General features: G+C 42.8%; 1 protein-coding gene across 1 annotated transcript in view; it reads left to right on the top strand.

Annotated features, from left to right (window-relative positions):
- ARSB (arylsulfatase B) overlaps positions 1-18,183 on the top strand; it is a 67,318-nt gene that overhangs the window by 9,145 nt on the left and 39,990 nt on the right. Inside the window, exons 2-4 of the mRNA XM_035099802.2 lie at positions 1,895-2,081; positions 5,907-6,097; positions 8,502-8,709. Of these exons, the coding sequence (XP_034955693.1) occupies positions 1,895-2,081; positions 5,907-6,097; positions 8,502-8,709 (586 nt within the window). The remainder of the gene's footprint in view (positions 1-1,894; positions 2,082-5,906; positions 6,098-8,501; positions 8,710-18,183) is intronic.

The following is an 18,183-nucleotide window of genomic DNA, read 5'->3' as shown; positions in this document are numbered from 1 at the left end:
CTGCCCACTGACTGTCTCTCCAGAGTGGTGCATGCTCTAGTTATCTCTCGCTTGGACTACTGCAATGCGCTCTACGTGGGGCTACCTTTGAAGGTGACCCGGAAACTACAACTAATCCAGAATGCGGCAGCTAGACTGGTGACTGGGAGCGGCCGCCGAGATCACATAACACCGGTCCTAAAAGACCTACATTGGCTCCCAGTACGTTTCCGAGCACAATTCAAAGTGTTGGTGTTGACCTTTAAAGCCCTAAACGGCCTCGGTCCGGTATACCTGAAGGAGCGTCTCCACCCCCATCGTTCTGCCCGGACACTGAGGTCCAGCTCCGAGGGCCTTCTGGCGGTTCCCTCATTACGAGAAGCCAAGTTACAGGGAACCAGGCAGAGGGCCTTCTCGGTAGTGGCACCCACCCTGTGGAATGCCCTCCCACTAGAGGTCAAAGAGAACAATTACCAGACCTTTAGAAGGCATCTCAAGGCAGCCCTGTTTAGGGAAGCTTTTAATGTTTGATGGATTTCTGTATTTTAGAATTTCTGTTTTTTTTTTTTTGGAAGCCGCCCAGAGTGGCTGGGGGAGCCCGGCCAGATGGGCGGGGTATAAATAATAAATTATTATTATTATTATTATTATGTGAGTGGCCTTGCCCACCTGTCAACAGCAGCCTGCAGAGGGTGGGCAAATTCTGAATCCGACCTTCGGGCTGCAAAGGTTTTCCTGAGGTTGAGTAACTTTCTGTGGGCCCCAGTCTATGCAGACATTCATACCCTTTTGTGCTCTTTCTTTCAATGGGTGCAAGTCAACATTGCACAATTACTGATGTTCCATCTCCACAAGCATATCAGCTTGCCAGACAGAATGTACCCTCATTTCCTTCCATGTGCTGTTCTGTTCTCCAGACCCCCTTGGGGCCAATTTCAGTCAAAGCACAGTGGAGAAAGGGGTAGGGGGAAGCAAGAATGTGGAAGCAGAGCCAGTGTGGTGTTGTGGTTAAGAGCGGTAGACTGGGGAACCGGGTTCGCGTCTCCATTCCTCCACATGCAGCTGCTGGGTGACCTTGGGCTAGTCACACTTCTCTGAAGTCTCTCAGCCCCACTCACCTCACAGAGTGTTTGTTGTGGGGGAGGAAGGGAAAGGAGAATGTTAGCTGCTTTGAGACTCCTTCGGGTAGGGATAAAGCGGGATATCAAATCCAAACTCTTACAGTACATAGGGGAGGAGCCCTCTGAATCAGGCCAAAGGTCCATCTAGTCCAGCATTCTGTGCCTAAAGTTATGTAATAAAGGCGCCAGGTGAGCCTCCCTGGGGAGAGCCACCACAGGTGGAGAGCCACCACAGGAAAGTCCTATTCTTGAGTTGCCACCCTCTGAACCTCTCATGGAGGAGGCACTTGAAGAAGGGTCTCAGGTGGTGATTGCAGGGTCTGGGTTCGTTCATATGGAGAGAGGCACTCCTTGAGATATTGTGGTCCTCCATGAGGACACTGACCAGGGAGTAAGCCCCACTGAGCAGAGTGGAGCTTGCTTCTAAGAAAACATTTATTAGAATGGCACTGTTGAGTATCCTTCAGTTGGGTGACAGCTCCCTTTTCAAGTCGCACCAGGTACCTTTCCCCCCCATAACTCCTATCTGATAGACATGGCCGTTCTGTGTTTTGCTTCCTTTCATTTGAATTCAAATGTACACCAATTACTTTTAAGTGATTTCCCACCCTGCGCACAGTGCTGCTTCTTTTTCAGTATTTCTAAGATGTGATGTATTTAAAGTTTCATTACTGATATGGGAATGTTAGATTTGTTTTCCTCTAAATGTGAACATGTTGCTGTGCACATAGCGCTGCCTGAGCACCAGAAATTTATGCTGTAACCGATGTGTAAGGTACACTTGTTTTCATTAGATCCATACAGGTTTACAGCATGAGATAATTTGGCCGTGTCAGCCCAGCTGTGTCCCACTGGATGAAAAACTCCTGCCTGAGCTACTTAAAGAGGCAGGATATGTTACCCACATGGTGGGAAAGTGGCATTTAGGAATGTACAGAAACGAATGCCTTCCAACCCGCAGAGGATTTGATACTTACCTTGGTAAGTGACATTTACTTTATTCCTCCTTCGTTTTCATTGGATGCTCCAGCATTCAATAATCTGTTCTGGCTTAGTAAAGACATCAGATGAGCCTGCTGGTTCATCCCAGTGGCTGATCTAGCCCAGCATCCTGTGGCCAACCAGATATCTGTGGAAAGCCTGAAAACAGGACCTGAACACAACAGCGGTCTCCCCACTTGTGATTCCCAGCAACTGGGAAACACTGCTTTAAGGAAAATGTTAGCTATGATGGCTAAGTTATACCTCTGATGTTTCTAACTTAGCCACCATGGCTAACATTTTCCTTAAAGCAGCATTTCCCAACCTAATGGCTTCCAGATGTTTTGGGCTTCAAATCCCAATTAGCCCATCTAGGAGCATGGCCAGTCATTGGGCCAGGATGATGGCAGCTGTAGTTGAAAACACCTGGATGGTACCAGATTGGGGGAAGCTGCTTTGGAGGCTTTGGGGGATGGTGTAACAGCATGAGGAGGGCAAAGGCATAAGGTGCTAATTTCTACCGAGTACAGAAGTCTGATGCATCAGGGATGTCGCCTTATTCTGCCTCTAAGATATGATTTCTCAAAAGTTGTTGCAGTGGCCTCTTGTGACCATGGAGGCATTGAATTGCATCACTGATTTGTATCTGTGATACCAGAACAAGAATCACAGCTGAAGGACTCTGCATTCAGAAAACTTAAGGTGGGGAATTAGAGCTTGTGTTCTATCACTGAGTTATGTCCAACTTCGAAACAACAACAACAAAAAATTCCTTCCAGTAGCACCTTAGAGCCCAACTAAGTTTGTTATTGGTATGAGCTTTCAGAGACCTGCCAACTTATAACCTCTCTGTGGCATGGGATTTTCTGGATGTGAAGGGTTGGGTGGGATGAGTTGAAATGATGAGTTCTGTATGGTGGATTGAGTGAAATGAAACTCCCTGAAACTCACATAAGAAAAATAAAAGTATACAGTGTAAATGCGTGGAATGTATGAAATACTGAATAGATTTGATTTTTCTTCTGCCTTCCATTCAGAAATAAGCAAAAATGTGTATGGAACACATTTATGGTACAGGAAATATCTCTGTCTCCCAGAAACAATATTGTCACATGCTTGTACATAAAACGCCAAAATGGAGCAGAAGTTGCCTGCTTTTTACTTGGCTCTTGTTGGCTGTCTTTGGGGTCCATATGTCTTTGTTCTTGGTTTGTTCCATCATTTTACTATTATGGATGGCCATGCATACGAGTTATGAATTATAATGAAAATCTTGGGTGCAATCCAGCCAAGGGCATTGCTAAATCCTTAAAAGGCTAAAGGCACAGGACCGTGACACAAATTTGCATAACATTTGCAGATGCTAATTTATACCGGTATGTACAGATTTAGGCTGACCGTCAGGGAAAACTGCTTAATAAGCAAGTTAGAAACCACAAAATTTTAAGTTTTTTAAAAGGGGAAAGAGGTAGGAAATGTCTGGGCATGGTGCAAAAGCCTTGGGGCTAAGCTTAACAACAGAATCCAGCCGAAGAGGCTCAGTTAGTGGACCAGATTCCTCCCTGCCCCAACTGCAGCCTCCTGCATGCCCTAAAAATCTATTGAAGGAGCATGGGGGCAGAAGGAAGAGGAAAAGGGCAAGCCCCATTGCATAAACAGAAGTCTCCTTCTGTAACACTGGATGTCACATGTTGATTGCAAACTGATAATAGAACTGGGTGAGGGAATTTAAGATGGTAGGATCTGAACCTGGCGAAGACTAGGAAAGACTTGGGTACAATAGCCCTAATGGTCAAATTGAGGGGTTCCCCCTAATACAATTTTGAAAGACAACAAAATGCATTGTAGGATTTCCCCTTCTGTATAGAAATGTGCACTTTTCACAGTTAACACAAGCTCCTTACACAGTGTTGTTTCAGTGTTGTCAGGTGGAATTCCAGGAAAAAAATTAAAAAGTGGAAACTTCAAAGGCCATGTTTAGGTAACTGAGGGTGTAACCCATGCTATATCATGGCATTGGTACACTGCTAATTTTAATTATCTTTGAATGTTTAATATCTCTTTTTGCCTACCTTTTATTGATAATTCTGTTTTTGTTTGTAATAAAATCTCTAAATTATTTAAAATCAAGTGGCATAAATATTTTGTTAAATATAATAAAGAAATATAGGACTTTCGTTTGCTCCTTGTGACTGAAAACCGGAGGAGCTGCCTATTAACTCTTATTATCCATTGGTGTCAATCCAGATGTGTGTATTTGTGTCTGTTAAACGGCACTAATTCGTGGTAAGCTAGCTGTAGAAAGATTTTATTTGGAAATCCTTTTGTTCTGTTTGGAAATGGGGATCATTTATTCTGGAGAGACTGTCTAACTCACCAGTTGGTGTCAGCAGGAGATTGGAAATGTTTGAATAGCTTGCATGAAAAATACTCTTTGCAACATATAAATAGCTTAGTAATTCTAGCTTCAGCTGCAAGAATTATTATAGGGTTTTTGTTTTCTTTTGTTTTTTCAAACCATCTTGGCTGCTGTGGCTTTTCATCTTTGACATTCCATAATTTCAGTTTCAAAATCTCTCATGCACTTGCCAATTTAAAAGTGCCATTGGACTCCTATTAACCATGCAAGCATGGAAGCAGATGTATAATGGTTTTTGTTTTTAGTTTTTTAATGGTGTGGATGAGAGAGTTTGCCAAATGATTTGTTGACTTGTTTTATAAAAACAATCCTATTTAGTCCTGGTATTCTGCCCCCTCCCCCAGGTGTACCAGACCAGGTAAATTCCTCCTTTTTACTGACCTACAAAGGGAGCTCCGAATCTTACTGACATTCTGCTTTTAAAGACTCTCCTACTGAAATTGTCACAGGCATTCCAGCATAGAAAAAAAAGCCGGGGACATGCTATGTTCACCACCCAGATGTCCCCCTGGACTCAGGCATGGGCACAACCCCTCTCAAGGTTGACCAAACCATTGAGTCCCTGTATTCCTTTAACGGAATACCCTTCACATAAGGATGGCGAGAGCGTTCCCCCATCCCTATCACCTGGACCAGAGCCTATCCGCAACCTTACAAATTGTGACAATTTGCTACATGGCAGGCGAAACCCAGATGGCACCAGCCAATCAGCCAAGTGGGGAAAATTCCTGCCATGCCCCTGTCCCAACAACACACGACGGCATAGCAAGGTCAAGCACACAAGCCCTAAAAATGGGAGAGGTGGGCGGGTGTTCCGATGCACTGACCAAAAGAGGAAGCTCTGGGTCACGTGCATAGGCATATATAGGTCCCTTGATCAGTTTGACTAGCGTCTCATTGGCTTGATTCAACCCAGCATCAAGGGACCTACCAATAGGGTGTTGTGGCTATCCAATCGTACCCACCCACAACACAGGGTTTGGTTGCCAGGTCGCACCGCAACGCGTGCCCTCTTTGAGGGAGGACACGATTTGTGGAATGCCCTCCCTTCCCTGGTGAGGCATATCTCTCTCTCTCATTATTGGCTTTCAATATCAATTTAAAAACATTCCTGTTTATCCAGGCTGAAGGATACTGACCATGGCAAGCATGAAATTTGCAGCTTTGAGGGTATGTGATTGTTTTTAAATGGTTTGGATACTCTAAAAGTTTTTAAATTTTTTTTATTTGTTTGCTAATGTTTTAAATATGTTTTATTTTAAATTGTATTGTTTAAACATTTTGATGTTTGCTTCCTTGGGGCTCCTTTGAGAGGAAGGCTGGAAAGAGAAATGTAATACATAATACATAAATACATAAATTTATTGAATACATAAAAAGAGAGAATTAATCTCTCTCTCTTTTAGGTTACCTTCTTGGAAGTGAAGATTACTATTCTCACGAGCGCTGTGTGGCCATCGAAGCAAAGAACGTAACTCGATGTGCTCTTGATTTTCGAGAGGGAGAAAAAGTTGCAGATGGATTTAAAGACATGTACTCTACTAATGTGTTTGCAAAAAGAGCAGTAGATCTTATAGCTAACCACCAGGCTGAGAAGGTACAATTCTCTTTCTTAAAATATAAAGTTGGAATTAATACATTTTGATGCATTTATGATCAGACGCTTTGGTGCAGCTACCTGTTCTTAGTCCCATTATAGTCGTAAGGGAATTTAACAATGTATTAGGGGGAAACCTTGACAGGGCTGTCCTACAAAAAGATCAGAAAGAAACTGAATTCAATTTCTCAAACACATTCTTCGGTTTTTCTGCTTCTTGTATGAGAAATTTGATAGAGCAGCTTCAAAATACTGTAATATTAGTTTGTTTAAATCTTGGCGGCAAAACTTGTTCCAGTGCTATTTGCTTGTGTCACCTGTGGCTGCCAGTGTGATGCTGTGAATAGTGTTGTGCTTGATGGTTGCATGGGTCCAGTTCCTTCTTCGTTCACTGGCTCCCTGTGGCAGTCACTGTGGCTGCAATCCTATACATGGTGGTCTGGTAAACAACCCCCTTTAACTCAGTGGAACCGACTTCACCTGCAAAGGATTTCCATGTATGCCTCTGCCACATCCCTCTTAGGTCTCTCATTACCTAAGGTTGGTGTAGAGATAAAGTTGGAATAACCTTATGTATGCTGCCTTTAGGTAGAAAACCATATATGTTATGTATGCTGCCCTTGGTAGAAAACCATATATGTTTGTAATATTGCATTGATATTATTAATATCAATACATTGTTAAACCGGGTGATCAATTAGATACTATTATTAAATATCAGTACAGTGGTACCTTGGTTCTCAAATGCCGAAAACCTGGAAGTAAGTGTTTTTGAACATTTTTTGGAAGCTGAACGTCTGATGCGGCTGTCGACTGTTACCGGTATTTCTGGGGCACCTGCACCAATCAGAAGCTGCGCCTTGTTTTTTGAACATTTCAGAAGTCAAACAGACTTCCAGAATGGATTAAGTTTGGCGCTTTTGTTTTTGATATTTAATTTGCGTTTTTGTGGCTTTTTCGGTTAATTTGTTTTTGTGACTGTGTGGAACCCAGTTCAGCTACTGATTGATTGATTCAAAATAAAAAAAATTCCTTCAGTAGCACCTTAAAGACCAACTAAGTTTTTATTTTGGTATGAGCTTTCGTGTGCATGCACACTTCTTCAGATACACAGATTGTATGACTGCGGAAATGGATAAAAGCCCCCCATCCAAAAAATGACTATCATCAGTGTAGGTAAGAAAAAAATATTTTTATCATCTACAATACTGTCTTATTTATTTTATAGTACAGTACATTGATTATTAGGGATGCAGGTGGCGCTGTGGTCTAAACCACAGAGTCTAGGGCTTGCCGATTGGAAGGTTGGCAGTTTGAATCCCCACGACGGGGTGAACTCCCATTGCTCGGTCCCAGCTCCTGCCAACCTAGCAGTTTGAAAGCACATCAAAGTGTAAGTAGATAAATGGATACCGCTCTGGCAGGAAGGTAAATGGCATTTCCGTGTGCTGCTCTGGTTCACCAGAAGCGGCTTAGTCATGCTGGCCACATGACCCGGAAGCTGTCTGCGGACAAACGCCGGCTCCCTCGTCCAGTAAAGTGAGATGAGCGCCGCAATCCCTGAGTCATCCATGACTGGACCTAACGGTCAGGGGTACCTTTACCTTTACTTTACATTGATTATTGCTTTCATTTTATGGCTCAATGGTCTCGTTAGATAGTTTTGCATTACTGTCTATGGGAAAGCGCACCTTGGTTTTGGAACGCTTTGGTTTTGAAACGGACTTCCGGAACAGATTAAGTTTGAGAACCAAGGTACCACTGTAATGTTAAATATTAACATTATTATTAAATATTCATCTAAACCACTTAATGTTAAACATCTCAAAGCAATAAGCAGTAAAAACTATCAATGTAAACCACAAAAAGAAATCAAAGATGCAGTACAATACAATACAATACAATACCATAAGGTACTAACAGGGAGAAGTCCAGCCTTAGTGGCGCAGGAAAAACTGAGAAAAGAAAGTTTCATCTTTAAAAGATGTCTCAGGCAGATTACACAAATTGTACTCCCTGTCCCACACCACTAATGTAGCATGTCTGACCCAATTACTGGTGTGCCCCGCTCTTAAATATTTCTAGACTTCTCTAATGAAAGCAAAAATTGAATTTGAAGGTCTGCCTGGAGCTAGATCAGCTTATGGCCCTCCAGATGTTGTTGGACTGCAACTCTCATCATCCTTGACTGCTGGCCATTCTGGCTGGGGCCAGTGCAGTCTGGCAACATCATAAAAAATGGGGATGTCTTCAATTAAATATTCTTTTATCCTTGAGAACTGAAGACAGAAGGCAGGAAGGAAGCCAGTAGCTGCAGCTGGAAGCTTATCAGCCAGGATTATGCTGATTATGGCATTTAATGATGCGGTCCCTTTTTTTTGGTGTTGTGCCTTTTCTGCGACAGCCTCTCTTTCTCTACCTTGCTCTGCAATCAGTCCACGAGCCTCTTCAAGTACCTGAGAAATACATAGAGCCATATTCTTTTATCAAAGACAATAAGAGACGCAAATATGCAGGAATGGTGTCCATCATGGATGAAGCTGTGGGAAATGTCACAGCAGCCCTGAAGAAGTACGGCCTTTGGAACAACACGGTTCTAATATTTTCTACAGGTAAGATTAACAATTAGATATATGCACATATTATTGGCAATTTTCTATTGGCTATTAAGCTGATTATCTAGCAGGGGAAATGGAGATTGGGATTGGGAAAGAATGCTAAAGGCTTACTTGGTATCTGTGTAAGGAATGTAACCCCCCCCCCAAAGAAAACCCCCCATAAAACTCTTAATAAACCATCCCTGCAATCCAAACGCACAGCTACCCATTCTGTTGGCTACAACAGAATGCTTCTGTCAGCAAGGGCAGTTGGAGGGGGCTAAGAAAGATTTGTGGGCACCACGTTGGTGACCCCTTGAGAAGAAAAGCAGTCCAGAGCTAAGGCTGCATCGGTGAGACCCTGCAACCAAAGAACACATGTGCTTCTTCTTTGTACAACACCTGGGGAAAAAAGACCCAAGTTGTTTTGCTTTGTTGCAGTCTTGATTTGATAGGGCAATTTGCAGCATTTACATTGATAAATACTACTGCAATTAATCCTACTTGTAGCCAAAATTGCAGTGGCAGTTTCCGTGTGCTGGAGCAGGGGCAGGAGTTCTGAAGTGGGGAACTGGATCCTTGTGTGAGGCTCGCACAGATGCCACAGATTGAGCCTGGGACCATCTGCATGCCAAGCAGATGCTGTCTGTGCCACTGAGCTATGGCCCTTAGCCTGCTGTTTGTCGTGGCTTCTTATTGTGTACCCACGCAGTCAAATATTATAGTAAACATGCTTCTGTTTTAGTGCTAAATACCGGAAAGTGTGGGAAGCAATAAGTGAGGCTTCCACCTAACAGAGGCTAAACGGTGGCTTGATAGGCAGAAATTCAACAGACTTACCTGTTCCAGGCAGAAAAATAAAATGATGGGGAAGGGTGTCTCTGTTGTACCTGATCATTGCCACAAGAGGGCGCCATAAGATGCGAAGTAGGGCTTCTCTTGTAACAATGATGTTTGATAGAGCCCACATACTAATTTATTTCCACCGTGCATTGTTGGTTCAAAGTGTGGCCCTTTTTACCGCTAACACTAGGAGTTATCAGCCTTTGTCACAGTGTTCCTCCCAAGGGCGGCAAACAAAACAATCTGTGTACGTCCCCCTCCGCCAACGGCTGCTACAAACTAATCAACATCCTGTTCCTATTTGGCATCCTGGAGAGTGTTTGTGTTGGGCCTTCTTCTGCAGGTGGAAATGCCAGAGAGTAATTTGGTCCTGTGACAACAAGAGCTGATGCAGTATAACGATTAGACTAGCGTCAGGCTACGACTGCCGAACCCAAGTTCAAATCCCCACTCAACTGTGAAGCTCACTTGCATGGCCTTGAGGCAATCGCTGTGTCTCAGCCCAGCTTTTACCTCACAGGGTTGTTGTGAGGACATAATTGGGCGAACCCATGAGCTGCTTGGGGTTGGATAAAAGTGTAACAGACATGCATAGAATTACATTTCCTTTTGCCCCTCACCCACACCCAGACAAGTGTAACACTTGTATAGTACCAGTTTTAAGTTGTTCACAAAGAGCTACACATACCTTGTCCCAATAACCCTCACAGTAGCCATCTGTGGAAGGCTAGCGTGATTATCTCCATATTGCAGGGGATTGTGCAACTGTCGCAGAGAGACTTTGGGTATCTTACAGTCACCTTATGGTTGAGGAAAGATATGAATTGGGATCTGATAGAGCCATAGAACCTACTTCTCTATTGTTGTTGTTGTTTAGCCGTGTCTGACTCTTCGTGACCCCATGGACCATAGCACGCCAGGCACTCCTGTCTTCCACTGCCTCCCGCAGTTTGGTCAAACTCATGTTGGTAGCTCTTTCTGAAACATAGCCTACTCTTTGAGATGGCCTTTGGAGTTCAGAGATAAGTTGGAAAAGGGACTTCTTTTTATTTTGCTCTGAGTCCTCTTTGTTTTTTACTCCTCTTAAAAAACTCCACTCGGGTTTGGTTGGGCTATTAATCTAAATAAATACCGTAATATAGTGAAATATGCATGAGTCTAATCCTGAGTTGGTTCAATTTCAGCTGAATGATACCAGTATAACAAAAGGTATAATAAAATTATGGTGGCATTGTTTTAAAACAACCTATAAGAATGTAAGTAGTTTAATGTGCAAATTTCAGAAGACAACAGCCTTTTGCTGCTTTGGTGTAAAGACACTAAAATGCTACTGTGTGTAAATATAGTGGACTGGGGGGGGGATCACTGTTCTGCAGAATGAAGCTGAGTTTCCATTTTATTCATTACCAACTAGCAATTAGTTGATGTATGCCTGGGACCCTACAAAGATCCATATTGTTTGCCCCTAGAGAGGACTGCAGTGTTCTACAGATCCTATGCAACCAGATTAAGATTTGAAATGATGAATTGATTCTTAATATGTGTGACTGGGGAGGAGCTTTGGAGTTCAAACTGAGGACAGCGGTCTTCGCAGATACATACCTTGAGCTGCTTGTGCACAGTGTAGGTCTTTGATGTATTCGTTAAATGTCTGGCATCAGTGGGAGTATAGAGAGGCCCATTCTGCAAGTGATTATAGACAGCATACACACACATCTGTGTGTGCGCACACACGCACGTGCGCGCGCGCGCACACACACACACAGTCTTAAATTGTTTGGTGCATAAGTTCAAGAGTCCAGTTCAATGGGAATGCCAGAGGTCAGAAATCAACTTGCTTGGTTGAGCTATGAATTGGAGCTTTCATAGAGGCTGCATAGCTGTAGTAAATACTATTAATCCACCCCTTTCATAAGCACTGGAAGGATTCACCCACACAATAAAAAAACTAATAATGGGGGGAAATGACGTGCTTTTATTGCTATCTTTGGCAGCCGGTTCTAAATGCTTCATCCAAGCTGAAGTGTACAGAAGAGCTGCTTGTAGGCTTGCCCCTTGCTTCAATCCAGTCCTCAGCCTCATGCCTTTTTAATAACTAAATGTTTCAGACATTCCATATCAGCACCACCCTCTATAATTCTTGACATATTTAGTCTCTCTTTTATTGTTCCTAATATAGATAGTTCAGACTTGGTTCCTTTTTTCCACAGAGGGATTCCAGATGCAGTGTGCCTCTTTCTGCTAGTTGGTTGATAGTAATATATTGGCATATTACTTATTGGCCATGTTTGCACAAAACAGTAAGCCAGAGTTAAACGAAGTATGGATTACCAGGAATGAGCAAGCACACTAGTACATGCGACTCATACTGTCTCTGCCCTCCTCCTTTTCCCTTTGTTGCACTGGGAGGAAACAGATGAGAGTGCTGACTTAGTATTGCAGTGATACCTCTGGATACGCACACCTCCGGTTGTGTATCCTTCAGGATGCGAACGCAGCAAACCCGGAAGTATTTTTCCGGGTTTCACCACACACGCATGTGCAGAAGTGGTGTACCGCCCCACGCGCATGCGCAGAAGTGGTCCCTCCAGTTGCGGAAACCTCAGGATCCGACCGGAGCTACCACTGTTTAAGAGGTACCACTGTTTAAGTACACAATTGGTTCCGGAAGTCTGTACTTAACCTGAAGCGAACTTTCCCATTGAAAGTAATGGGAAGTGGATTAATCCGTTCCAGACGGGTCCATGGAGTACTCAACCTGAAGCGTACTTAACCCAAAGTATGAGTGTAATTGGTTCTGGAAGTCCGTACTTAACCTGAAGTGTACTTAACCTAAAGCGAACTTTCCCATTGAAAGTAATGGAAAGTGGATTTATCCATTACAGATGGGTCTGTGGAGTACTTAAACTGAAAGTACTCAAACCGAAGCGTACTTAAACCTTTATGACTGTACATGCAAACTAGTCCTTGTGTTTTGTTTCACTCCAGACAACCACAAGGGCAAACCAACAACAAACCATGGTTCACATGGAAAGCTAAGCCGGCAGTCTGGTTTTGTTTTTCCCCTGACATGGCAAAAGGTATAGGGTGTGTGTGATTTGAACAGTGTACACCAGCATGCTTGTTCATTTCCAGTAAGCCATACTTGGTTTAATTCTGGTTTACTGTTACATATGCACCAGGCTGCTGTGGATGCATATTCATCTTCTGTATGATATTGGCCCTTGGTCTGATCCATCAAGGCTCTTCTTCTCTACTTAAAAGAAAAAAATAAATGCTATCTGATTCTGCTCGGTTGCTGCCCAACATTGTTTGGAACAAAATTGTGGGTGGGTTTCAACTAAGTTGTTGCATATATGAAGCAAGGTCTGCTTGTGCAATGAGATCTTCCCCCTTCTCCAACCCATGGAGCCTGGCACCCCCTCAATCTGATCTGCAGGGCTTAATAGGAGCTCTACTTATGCCAATTTTGGGTGCGTCCGCCCCACCTTCACTCTAGGCACCCTGTTGTTTCATTACCCTGAGCTCCCTGGAAAACCAAAATGTGCCTTCGTCCACAGAAAGAGGATGCTCTCAGGAGCAATTGTGTCATCTGTCCAAGTTGCTTCTCTAATCCAGAGATCAACCAGGACTTTGAGGCAATGGGGACTTACTCAGAACAGTCAGAAAACCATGTAGATCCATTTTGGCTTGATAGGTGTCTCCACCCTACTGGAGGTTAGGAGTTCCTGGAAGCTTAAACTTCATCAAATAGATTATTAGGGCCTCACTATGTGCAGATATGATCCCCTATTTGTTCCTTTAGGAATGAGGTTTTTTAGACCAGGGAAACAACAGATAGGAAAAAGGGATAAACACGCCTCCCCCCCACCCCCCACTGGTTCTCTGCTCCTAATCACTCCCTTCCTCAAAATCAGTTTTGATCCCTCTGAAGAAAGGGTATAAGGGTATTTGAGGTTTTGTTACATGCATGTCTGTGTAATGTGTAGTTAGGCCCCTAAAAAGGTTTGTCCCAAAGTAACTTACACTGAAATGGAAACTTGGACTCTTCCGAGCAAATGTGTTTCAGATATATGTTTAGTAAATATGTCTGTCACGTTCTTTATTAACTATAGAATTCTGGCCACCACCTCTGTAATATGTCAGTTGTATTAATAAATACTACATTTGGCATATCCTTCTACAAGGATGCCTTAGTTTCTAAATGTTTTTATAATTCCCTGAGAAGCTATTTTGTTTTTCTCCTGCATGGAAACAGCTTCGCCTTTTATTGTTCTGCATAATTTCACAGGTTCCATAAATGGTGCAGAATAAGACAGTGAAATGTTAGGACTTGCGACAAGCCTGCTGAAATCTTAAAACCGACAAATGATTTTCTAGTTAATTAATAGCCTGTCTTTTTCTTGACATAGTACAAGCCGATCTGTCACCGCTGCTCAAAAGCTGGTTGTGTGCTCTTGTTTGATTAATCAGGTCCCATGGCTTAGGCCAAGCTGCACTGGTACCCGCGTCTGTGCACAATGTCACAAACAACATCCCAAACTACTTGTGATAAACAAGCAAAAAGTTGATGCACACACATGGCCCGCTCTTTATTTCTTTAATGAAGACAATACAGTTTATCTTTATAAACCAAGCTTACATGTAGGGCTTGCTTCACACCTAGATGAATTGGCATGTGAAAAGGTGCCACGAATGTCTACATTGCTGCATGTAACTGCATGTAGAAGCAGAGGCATGGGATGCAACAAGCTGGCCACTACAGTGTACTGCTATCACATAGGGCATATATGCTCCTTAACAGCCAATAGGAACAACTGACAGGTATATAAATGCTTTTGGAGGGTGGGATAGTAACTAGCCACAGCTTCTAGAGCAGGCGTCCTCAACCTCGGCCCTCCAGATGTTTTGAGACTACAATTCCCATCATCCCTGACCACTGGTCCTGCTAGCTAGGGATCATGGGAGTTGTAGGCCAAAAACATCTGGAGGGCCGAGGTAGAGGAAGCCTGTTCTAGCTAGTGTAGATCTTTGTAGTGTGTATCTTTGGCTTGCAGGCAATTCTATCTAAGTCTGTCAAAAGCCTTGACGTGTTCTTCAAATCTGTGATTATGTGTCCTGGACATGTCTGTTGAGAAGATTGCTATGATAACCATGCAACAAAAAGCCACATGATTCAGAGAAAGAGATCTGTGCTTTTGAATGAATATAGTGAAGTGAAATGAGCCCAGCTGTGTGCATGTGATACCATAGGAGTTATTTACATGCATTTTGTTAGGATTGCATATATGCTTTTGCAGGGGTGTGTGTGTAAATGAAAAGATGGCTTTCACACATCCACAATGCACAGCTTTATTCTGAGGATATGCTTCTCTTTGCTCTGTACTTAACCATCTGCCCTACACATCTCTCAGAACTTGCAAAAAATTGGCAGGCTACAAAGATGATTTAAAATCCTTTTAAGTTTATGGAGACACAGTCTACTTGAGGGTTGAACAATACTTATCCAATCCAGTCAGGTTCCCTGCTGTGCAAGGTATTGTCCAGTACTACATGTTCCAGGGTTAGCTTTCAGCTGAGATTTCCTATCAACTCTGCTTTTGCCATCTTGTCAAGGCTGCCATCCACCCACCCACCCCAGCAAGTCTCCCATCCTAAAAATTGCTAAAAGCTGTTAGCACATTCTGAAAGACACTAATCAATTGGCAAAACAAGGAACAAATGTTAACTCTCAAGCCTTCTGCTTTGCTTTCACAGATGATTAATATAAATAGCACACTAGTAGAATTCTGCGGTGAACTGGCCAAGTTAGACACCCATGATTTTTTGGTATGATCTGAAAAAAATTCAAAAGTAGAAAGATGACTGCAAGTGCCTGAATAGTTAGGGAGCTTCATTCAATCATTCACTGATTTGCTACATTTATATAATAGATTGCCATATAAGTTACATGATAAAAGGAGGAAATAAGAAATGATGCATATCCAGGGACCAGCAATTTCCACCCGTTGCATTAAGGTTGCATAAGAACCAAGTGGAACACCACAAAATAAAGCACTTCTGAAGGGATAGGGCAGGAGAAAACCAAGTGGCATTTGGTTCCAGCCAAGGTCAGTGGGGAGGATAGGCCTTATTGTCTCACCTCTCAAAGCATGTCCTTTTTCATGCAATAGCTTGATTTGAGACGATGTGTTGCAACGTGGAAGCACTTCAACATTTCTCACTAACATTAACAACAACAATTTCTCACCAGCATTCAAGAAACATCACAAATGTTTAAGCTAAGCGTTTATAGATCAGAATTTGAGAGTGCTGTTGTGCTCAGGTTGTACTTGTAGGTTTTCCATGGGCCTGTGTGAGAACTGGATACTGGACTAGATGGGTCACTGGCCTGACACAGCAGCACTGCTCTTATAGAATCATTCTAGCTTTGGAAGGGACTGTGAGGGATATCTGGTTCAACCTTCTGCAATGCAGGAATCTTTTCCCCAATGTGGGGCTCGAACCCACGACTCTGAGATTAAGAGTCTCATGCTCTACTGGCTGATCTATGCTCTACCAACTGAGCTATTGTGTTCTTAATTTAATTGATATATGGAATACTTCAGAAGCAGTATCAAAAATATCTTGATAGTTAGAAATTTCATAAATAACGGACCATTACTAGCTAAAACCAATCAATCTCATCATGCATGGAACCCCCAGTGTGAGCTGAGATCTTTGTACACAGAAGCTTATAAAAGTAGGCGGTATCTGTATGTTGCATCCTCCCTTCTTTTTTGTGATGGACTTCCTGTTAGAGAACTTCCTGCTTGCTGAAGGTTTGGAAGAAGGAGCTCACTTCAATGCCCCCACTACAGGGGGGGGGGACGACCTATATACTAGGCAGGAACAAATCCCTCACAACAACAACAGCTACTACTATTATCTACTGTCATAAAGCAAAGTAAATTTGATAGAGCAAGCTTTGGCCAAATACTGGAGAAACATCATGGATACTGTCCTGGTGACAATTAACAAGGATATGACTGTTGGAACTGCAGTGTTCCGGGAATGTATATAGATCATATTTGTTGAACAAGTTCCAAGATTATAAATTTTTAGAATTAAATCCTTTATAAAATCAATGATATGATGGGTTATGTTTTACCACTAGGTCCATTGGCTGCATTGTTCTGTTTTTGTGAGTTATTTAGATCTTTGTGAAGAGATGGAAATGATTATCCATTTGTTAATAGCAGCACGAATGGCCATATACTAGAAATAGAAAAAAATAAACCCATCCCGCCATCACAGACTGGCAGTTAGAGGACTTAGAGATTGTGTGTGTGTGTGTGTGTGTGTGTGTGTGTGTGTGAGAGAGAGAGAGAGAGAGAGAGAGAGACCAATGTCATTAGAGTAAAAGGAGGCAGGCGGGTGGATAATTGTTTTATGGAGAAATTGAGCCATTTCATAGCTATTTGGAATAATAAAGTAGAATGTGCTGGCCAATATTATACTTGGAGTCATACAAGAGGATAATAAATTTTGGACCAACAACATTGATCTGTTGTTTTCCTGTCGTGGTCTGTAGAAAATTGGACCACGTGGATTAAATTTCTCATTTTGTGTTATCCTGTTGTTTAGAGATGGGGTTTTTAAATACATACATACATACATACATACATACATACATACATACATACATACATGCCACTCCTGGCATCAGAGAAGGGAACTGATTTGAAAAGCAGATGTAAATAGGTCTGATCTGCTGACTGGAGTTATAGTTCACACTAAATAAAGCCACTTCCTTGGGTTTTGGCCTGTGCTTTACAAGATATGGTACTGTAATTACAGCTGCTCTTTATTTGAGAATCGTTGCAGGAGAAAAACAGCACCACACTAGCAGCTGAGCAATTCCCTGACGCTGAGCTACAGCCATGTCACTCATGCCACTAATGCTGAAATGTTTAATCCTTTGTTTTTATTGTTGGTGTTCCTGGGTTGGTTTGGGGGGCTTTAGATGCTGGCCAGTTTTCATTGGCTGCAGGGATTGTTATTGGAATGGCTGACAGCTGTCTGCCAGGCTGTCTGCAGAGCCTTCCTGTGCTCAGTGCTGTTCAGCTTCACAGAGCTATTGTTCGCCTTGAGCCCTCCCTCCCCACTCCCCGCCTTAAAGCCTTTCCCAGCCATATCCTGATATGGTAAACCGCTTAAATTAGCTCCAGATTGTTCTGTTTATTTTGTGCAAGATAAGCGACAATGTGCAGCCACAGCCGTCCACCTCAAATAAACTGAGGAGGAAGGAGAGGAGAGCAAGGTAATCTGGTTGACCAAATGCAGCCGTCCCCAAACAAGAAAGGCATGACACAAAGCGTTAATATGCATAGATCATTTCCTCTCTCCTTCACAGTGCCGCTGTGCCAGAGAGCGTATTCTTGGAGAGCACTTTATTTTCAAGGCAGCGTTCTCATATAGCTGGCAACCTTAATAGGAATCCCTGCTCATTTCCTCAAGATCTTGTGTGTTGTTTTTTTCCTGGGGGAAAAAATAGGGGAAAACCTTCTGTTATCTATAATGATGTTTAAAAGCAGCCTCCCTCATATGCATCAGTCTTGATAATAATCACCCTTATGCCTCTACAGTGGTACCTCGGTTTAAGTA

This window comes from Zootoca vivipara, chromosome 11 (genome assembly GCF_963506605.1).
Source record: "Zootoca vivipara chromosome 11, rZooViv1.1, whole genome shotgun sequence".
In the NCBI taxonomy this organism is placed as follows: domain Eukaryota; kingdom Metazoa; phylum Chordata; class Lepidosauria; order Squamata; family Lacertidae; genus Zootoca; species Zootoca vivipara.
The sequence above is the reverse complement of the archived record's forward strand: the minus strand, read 5'-3'. Positions and strand labels throughout refer to the sequence as shown.